The 7,757-nt window shown below is 51.4% G+C and overlaps 1 protein-coding gene across 2 annotated transcripts in view; it reads left to right on the top strand.

The window, feature by feature from the left end:
• Positions 1-6,468: 6,468 nt before the first annotated feature.
• FANCA (FA complementation group A) overlaps positions 6,469-7,757 on the top strand; it is a 28,922-nt gene continuing 27,633 nt past the window's right edge. Inside the window, exons 1-2 of one of the 2 annotated variants that reach the window (XM_075536952.1) lie at positions 6,469-6,822; positions 7,525-7,634. In XM_075536952.1, coding sequence (XP_075393067.1) covers positions 6,498-6,822; positions 7,525-7,634 — 435 coding nt within the window. In that variant the 5' untranslated portion in view covers positions 6,469-6,497. The remainder of the gene's footprint in view (positions 6,823-7,524; positions 7,635-7,757) is intronic. The other variant, XM_075536954.1, reaches the window with a different exon arrangement.

Here is a 7,757-nt window from a genome sequence, read left to right as displayed (position 1 = left end):
TGGATTTGGGAATGGGAGCCCAGGACAGCTCCGGGCTGAGCTGGAGAAATGCAGCAAAAGACAAGGGTGAGACAGAGGCAGTCCAGAGCATGGGCACCGCCTGGTCAGGTCTGGACACTGTGAGGGGATGAGTGGCCTGGTGGCTCTGTGGAGCAAGCCGAGAATGGGGGGCACTTAGGGGGGCAGTCACCCTAGAGTCCCTGACCGAGAGTTTATGGGTCAGGACCCTTCACTTGCCCCTTGGAGGGTTGACATGATTAAAAATTCTCTGTATGTGTTGTGACCCCCTCACATTGTGGGCACATGGGGCCCCCGACTCTCACCACCTCACGGAGACACAGGTGCACAGAAGGGGATGCTGTCTGTGGAACTGACCCAACCCACTGGAGTGAGAACAAAGCACGGAGTTGGAAGAGACTGTGGGGAAAGGGAGTGCCAAGTTCGCCAGTGAGGCTCTATGGTCATCATAAGGGGAGGATGTTTACAAATGGACATTTCCTCCCAGTTTAGGGTAACATTTACTCACTGCCAGTGAGTCAGCGCCGACTCATAGCAACCCTATGGGACGGGCTAGAACTGCCCCTATGAGTTTCTGGGACTGTAACTCCTCACAGGAGGAGCGGCCCAACTTGTAAGGATGAGGCCCCCAGGATGAGAGAGGCCTGAGTTCTGGTGCCAGTTCTGGAGAAAGCTTTCCTGTGTGGGCTCCACAGCAAGGCCTTTGACTCAGGGTTTCTTTCTGCTCCTAGATCTTCATGTAGCCTGGCATCTTTCTTCTCCATCTCTGCCTTGCCCCCTTGTTTAATCTTTCATTTCTCTGAGCACATTCTACACTGTTCCTACCTCAGTAGCATACAAAGGCAATCTGTTCTCAAATGGGATTTTAACTGAGGTTAGTGTTTACATTTGGGCAGGGAGGGGGAGTAATAACTCAGTCCCTAATAGGGCAATATTGTGTGTGCGTGCACACGCACACTTATGCACACGTTTAAGGGAGCTCAAGGCTGGGACATCAGTTATGCCCCAGATGCTAACCTGGGGGCTGGACACTGCCAGATGGTGGAAATAACTGACTGTTCCCAGGTGGGTGGTGCAGGCAGTGAACTGTTTGGTCACTAACCACTAAGCTAGATGTCCCAAGTCCACTCAGAGGGCTCTTGGAGGTAAGGCCCGGTAAACTACTGCTGAAAACCTAGACTTTGACAGTCCATGTGGGCAGCACAGCTCTACTCTCGACACCATGGGGCTCCCAAGAGTCAAGTCAATGACTGGATGGCAACTGGTGCTGATGGGATGTCCAGAAGGCTAAGCTGATAAGTCTCCTCCCACCCTGTGTGACCGCCCCTTCTCAGTACCTCTTCCTGAGGCACTCACTGGCTTCTTGCCAGTCCTCGGAGATGTACACTCTCTCACAGACACATACATCTCCTTTCCCAGAGGGCAGCACATCTCACCACGTTCAATCTGTGTTTTGTTCTCACTTTGGCGTGGGGGCATTTTCACGTCCGTGGGCAGAGTTTCTGCATTCTTTTGTACAGCCCCATGTCACATTGGGGGTAACATACAAATGGCGTGGGGGTGGCATCTGACCTCTGCCTCCAGCTTCACAAGGGGAAGGAGAGAGACACACCAGCTGAGGCTGCCCACAGCTGATTCCTATGAAGTGGAACTAGGGCATGTCGCCTCCCTGAACTTTTTACTAATTCTGATACCAGCTGTCACTCCCACGACACTCTCTACTCCTCTGCTGGGCTTGAGAATTCATGACACATAGGACTCACAGACCATACTCACCAATAGCGGGGTTGATGGGGAAGAAACAGGTTAGCACTCAGCATCAGAAAGGACTCAGGATGCAATTCTTTGGTCAGGGTAGCTTCTTTTCAGCTGTACCCGCGGGCAGGCCTGTTTCTGGCCTCTTGTCTCTGCCCTGCCCTGCTAAGTGTATAACGCTCTCTAGTTTCAGCCATAAGTGCCCAGAGTCACTCTGCTGTCAGGAAGCCTGTTGAAAGGTGCTCAGCTTTGCCAGGAAGCCCACTGTGCCATCTTCTGCTTTCTGTCTTCTGGGTATAGGATGTTCCTTCCTATCATAAGGATTTCAGGTCTAAAGGCTTCACTCCACCCCTGGCTCTTCTTTCTTGATAGTTATGCCCCTGCCCTGTTGCCTTTCTCGTTGTAAGCCGACTGGGGTAGCAAAAGTGATCTTGTTAGGGTTCTATGCATTTCATTTGCAAGGCCTCATTCCCCAGGAAGGTGCCAGTATTTACATTATTCGAAAGTTATCTAATGCCCTTAGGGGGCCACAAGCATCCAACTTGCATAGTCCTATCCAGTCATCTGGTGGGCATTCGAAAGCCTATGGCTAGAAGGGCCATATTAAAGAATTCACTGCATCAGGTTTCCTTAGCAGGTTTTTGGTTTTTAGTTGGTGGCTATGTAGTTGTTTCCTATCTTGAATTTGTACATATCCAAATTCCATGGGGCAGGGATTCTGTTTCCTTAATCACTGCTGTGCCTAAGAACCTTCTACAGTGGCTGGCACATACTCATCCTGGGTGTGTGTGTGTGCAGTATGAATTCACAGAACTGGAACCAGTGTAGGGGACCTCTAATGGTCAGGGTCCAAGATGAGTCTCTCAGTGCTCCAGGGTTTGCTGTCCCCACCCCATGACTTAATAAGCCTTCCCTCTCATAGAACAGCCCAACGGACCTCATGCTGGAAGGTTCCCTTCTCCAGGTATGCATGCTGGGGAGCTTTTCTCAGGTGCCTCCTCCTCCTCCTAGCCCTTCTTGTGAGTTCTTGGAGGAACGGTGTGAAGCAAACGTGAGATCAGGCAGGAACTGGTTGTGTATTTGTGGCTCCCATGGAGACTCTTACTCTAAGCCACACTTGCCTTTAGTAATGTGTTTAAAAATGCATCAGAGTGGTTTCTCCATGAACATTTTGAATTCACCTCATGTGTCACCTGCCATCTCCTCGTCCCTCGGTATTCTACTCCAGATGAGCCAGTGCCTTCGTTGCCTCTTCTTCTTGGAGGGGGCATCTTTCCTTAGATGCCAGGCAATTTGCTGTTCAGGGATTTAAGGAAATTATTTTGAAATGTATAGTTTTTTATTAGGAAAGATTGGATAGCGGTGATGACTGCACACTACTTCTGTGGTCTGAATTTTGATGCTGGGCTAGCAGGGTTCTGCTGTCTGGGCTGCTGTTGACACTGAGAAATCGGCTCACATTGAAATCACAGCCAGATCACCTTCTGTCCCTGTGCCAGTCCCAGTCGCCAGAGGGTGTAGACTGAGCTCCAGTCCTTAACATGACCCTTGACCCACAGTATTGGATATTGTCGAATGCTTCCTATGTCAACTTGTCTGCCTTTTTAGAACTTCCTAGATGATGTCTGTCCCTGACATGTAAAGGACCCTGCTGCTGGCAACAACACTGTCACTCTCATGATCACGCAAGCCCTCCTTTCCCCTTCTGGCAGCCACTTCGTTAGGATGAAGAACAGAAGGGAGAAAAGGTGCCAGTGTCCAGGTTCCCTTACCCTCATTCAGAGTGATTCAAGGACCTTGGTCATTCTGAGAATTTCTGGAATTCCCTACCATCTTTTCACCATCTCAGGGAATCGGTCTACTGGCACTGCTAACACTGCAGTCCTCCTCCTCTCTGCCACTGACAAATAATTCCACCAAATACCTGTCTATGTGTACAGCACGTATGTGCGCACGTGTGTGTGTACATAACTTTCAGCCTCCAGGGGTGGTTTTTTTTTTTCCTAGTTGGGTTGAGTAGCAGATACTATAAAGGGATCTCAGAAGCAGACTCTCCCCCATCCTGCCAGTACCCACATACTTCTCACACCTGCCTCCATCTGCCTCTTCAAAAACTGCACTCCAGCAATTTGGGACAATGCAGCTTCTAAGTGTGAATTTAAGTGGTGGATGATATCCACCCATATGATTCCAGAGAAATAGATTCTTCTATAAATTTCATGTTGGAGATGTTGGTTTGGGCGATTTGCTGCATGGCCACACACATGCGGGTAGGTAGGGCACTGCTACTCTGTGGAATCATAACACACATGGTCAGCCTGTCCTCTAGGGAGGTGAGCTAGCATCTCAGGGTGAAGATCTCCCTGTGAGTCTAAGCAGTCCATGGCTCTGGCTCCAGCACTGAAGGTCATACTTGGTCCTAGCACAAAGTTCTCTATTTTCAGTTATTCCCCTCAGCTTGCACAGACATCACCAGGACCTTCACTTTTTCAGGTCAACTCCTGGGCAGCTGTTCAAGTAAAAAAAAGGTGGGTCGAAGTCCTAGTTCCAAATACTGTCCATGTGAACTTGCTTGGAAAGAGGAACTTTGAAGATGTAAGTAGGAGGTCAAGAGCCTTGGTGGCACTGTGGTGAAATGCTCAATTGCAGAGACTTTGAGCCCTACAGCTGCTCCATAGGAGAGAGGTGTGGCAGTGTTTCCATGAGTATTACAGCACTAGAACCCTAATGGAGCATGTCTACTCCGTCCTATGGATCAGAATCAACTCAATAGCAATGCGTTGGGTCTTTGGGGTCTTTCACACGAGCTCATACTGGCACAGAGTGGGTCCTAATCCTATGTGTGGTGCCGTAATAAAAGAGAAGACACACTGACATAGACAGACAGATAAGATTCCAGACAGAGAGATGAAGACACAGGCCTGAGAACACCAATGATTGTTGGCAGCCACTAGTAACTAGGAGACATGGAACTGTTCCTCTCTCAGAACCTCAGAAAGAACCAACATGCCTGAAACTGATTCGGACTTCTCTCCAGAATTGAGACAAAACCTATCTGTCCTTATGAGCCACCCTGTTCGTGGTATATTGTTATTGTAGCCCTAGAAACTGAGACACCTTTTGTTGGGCTGGCTTTACAAATGGAGAAACCCTGGACAGAAGGTGTACCTTTCCAAATAGTCTGGGCACTTTGCATGGGGGGAATCTTACCACTTCTATTTCTGCTCTTAAACCTAGTACTTTGTTGATTACGAGTCACCCCACCCCTGGGGCAAAAAACACCTTCAGTCAACTTTTCTTACAATTAGATCAATACAAGCACCTCCAGGGATAGAAACACCGAAGACTGGTATACAAAATGTGAAATGTGCGCTGTAGGCATTCCCTGGTCATACCAGAACAGCTCAAAAATCACAGGCTGAGGACATTAGGTAAGGGGCAGAGAAAATGCTGCCCGTGGTGGTGGGGCTGGGGTCTGCAATTCTCCGAGTCAGTCTCCATCCTTTCGGACTGGTGGAGGAACCTGTTTCTATGTGACGAAGAAAGCTCTAAGGCGTTTTAGTAATTTCACTTCCTTAGAGAATGTAGTTTAGTGATTTTGAAGAGGGACCCATTACATTTAACCTTTGGAATTTGTCAAGTGTTAAGAGAACATGAGGAAGTTTCATTTTATGGTTAATTAAAATCATTAGGACAATCAGGGCGCCATCCCTGTCAGCAGCTTGGGAGAAGGCTTTTCTCTGAGTGACTCATGGACAAATGGAAAAGGTGTTCCTTCAAACGTAAGAAACCTTCCTCGTGAAATCATCTCAGAGGGCGTGTGAAGCAGACAGCGCCACAGCGGTGGCGGTGTTCCGGTAATGTCAGGGGCCCAGCCAGGAGTGGGAGGATGCTTTGCTAGTTGGAGTCCAATTTAACAACGCCCTTGCCTCACCAGGGTTTTGTTCTAGCTCTCAATCAACCTGGCTGCTGTCTTTGTGAGATAGGGGGGGGGGGGGGGGAAATGATCACCCCTGTCACACTCAGCTCCAGCTCACATAGGTCCTGGGTCCTCCCACAAGACCCAAGCCCCTTCAGGGCGTCTCTACTCCCAAGGAGTGCTCCTTGGGCTGTAGGGGAGGCAAGCCATCACCCCTACACCATCCAGGGACAAGCTTATCACAGTGGGGAGCGTCCAAATTGATTTTGAGGAAAAGGCGGAGTAGCATCTGCTGCGGGGCAGTTTTAGAGTCGGAAAGGCCTCCCCTCCCTTTCAGAGGGGGTGCGGGTGTGTGTGTGTGTGGGGTGATTCTGCCCTTCCATCAGACCTCCTGCCCAAGGCTGGGCCCGCGCTCCAGTCCGACTGAGGGGCCTCAACCTTATGCCAGTTATTTGCTGTGACCTGGAGTAAATCCCTCTTCACCGACAAAGCCCGTTCCTGGACGCTGGACAGATGTCACAGGCCGGAGGCGGGTTCGCAGTGGTGGGGGCTGGACGCAGGGACTCTTTCGCAGAGGTGTGTTTTCTCTCGACAACTTAGCTCTGGGGAAGGCAGAGGCGGGTTACCTGGCGTGAAAGGCAAGCCCCGACCGAGGTATCCCTCTGGGACAAGCGCGCAGTGAGCGCGGTGGCTTGTTTCTGTGAGAATAGTTGTGGAGCGGCGTACCCTTGGGTTTTTCAGGTCGTGTCCTCAAGACCATCTCGGGGTCATTCTTGACGGAAACAATCCCGTTTTCCCTCACGGGATGCCCTCTGGAATAATGACCTCCACCTCCGATCTCAGGACTACAGTTGGTACACACCGCACGCCTGCTACTACCAAGATGGCCGCCGGACGCCGCTGCCTTGAGGGCCGGGCGAGAGGCCTCCGCCCCAGAGGGGCGTGGCAGATCGGCCCCAGCCAATGGGCATGCGCGCCAGGCCGCGGCCAATGGGGGGACAGCGCGGGCTCGGGCAGCGCGCTCCTGCGTCTGGTGGTGCTTGCTGCTGTCATGTCGGCCTCGCGGGCGCAGGCGGCGGCCTGGGACACGGGCCCTCGAGCCTTTAGGAAGTCTTGGCTGGAGCTGCTGGGTAGGTGGGCCCGGCACTTTTCCGCCAAGCGCGTGGCAGCACCTCCTGGGCCCCGAGAATCCTTCCCATGCAAACGTCCGCCTGCCGGGACCTTGCTCGCTCAGCCCGGCGTCCCCCTGCTCGCGCCGGCCCTCTGGACCCTGCCCCGTTCGTGGCAGCCACCCCAAACCGAGCCCACGCCCGTCCGTCAGACCTCGCCTGCAAGTTGCAGATTTAAGCTTTATCCGGCCTGTGAGCTCAGGTGACTGCATGGCCTAACGCTTGCCATCTAAGCTGTTGCCAGAGATCGCAGAGATCGCATTTGGATCCCCGCTTCCTCTCGCCCCTTCTCCGCTGCAAGTCCTGAGTCAGCTCAGGCTCCCTGGCCTGATACCCACCCGGTCTCCTTAGCCTCCTCATCTGACAGCGACCCAACTCTTCCTTCTCTTTCAGCCTTGACCTTTTTTGAGTCATCCTTGTTAGGTGCCCTCAGGTACCCTGGAGTGGGCTCGGCCACCCCACGAACTGCAGGAGGAAATTGCCCGGCCCCCACCATTCTGCGCCTTAATGTTCCACGCTTAGGTTAGACTAAGGCTCTGCCTTCTTGGGAAACATCCCACAAGCCAGATGTATCAGCGCTACATGATGCCACCACCTCTAGTACTTGAGTGTTTAAGGAGTGCTGTAATTCTTACTGTTTTTTTACACCCACCCCCCACTTAGAGGGAAGGGTTAAAAGGCAAAAATTGAATCCTGAGAGGGGACAGAAGTTACAGGAAGCAGCAGTGCACCTACTGAGAAGCCATCAAAACCTGGATGAACTCCTGCTTGAGGTATGGAGAACCTTTAAAGGCAGACGTATACACATGGGCTTTCACAATCCAGCAAAGGCATACTCTTTATAAAAGAGATTCTTGAGTGTTGACTATGTGAGAAAAATGGAGCCTTTATCACTT

Source organism: Tenrec ecaudatus, chromosome 18 (genome assembly GCF_050624435.1).
Source record: "Tenrec ecaudatus isolate mTenEca1 chromosome 18, mTenEca1.hap1, whole genome shotgun sequence".
Classification (NCBI taxonomy): Eukaryota; Metazoa; Chordata; class Mammalia; order Afrosoricida; family Tenrecidae; genus Tenrec; species Tenrec ecaudatus.
This window is presented reverse-complemented; position numbering and strand designations above follow the sequence as displayed.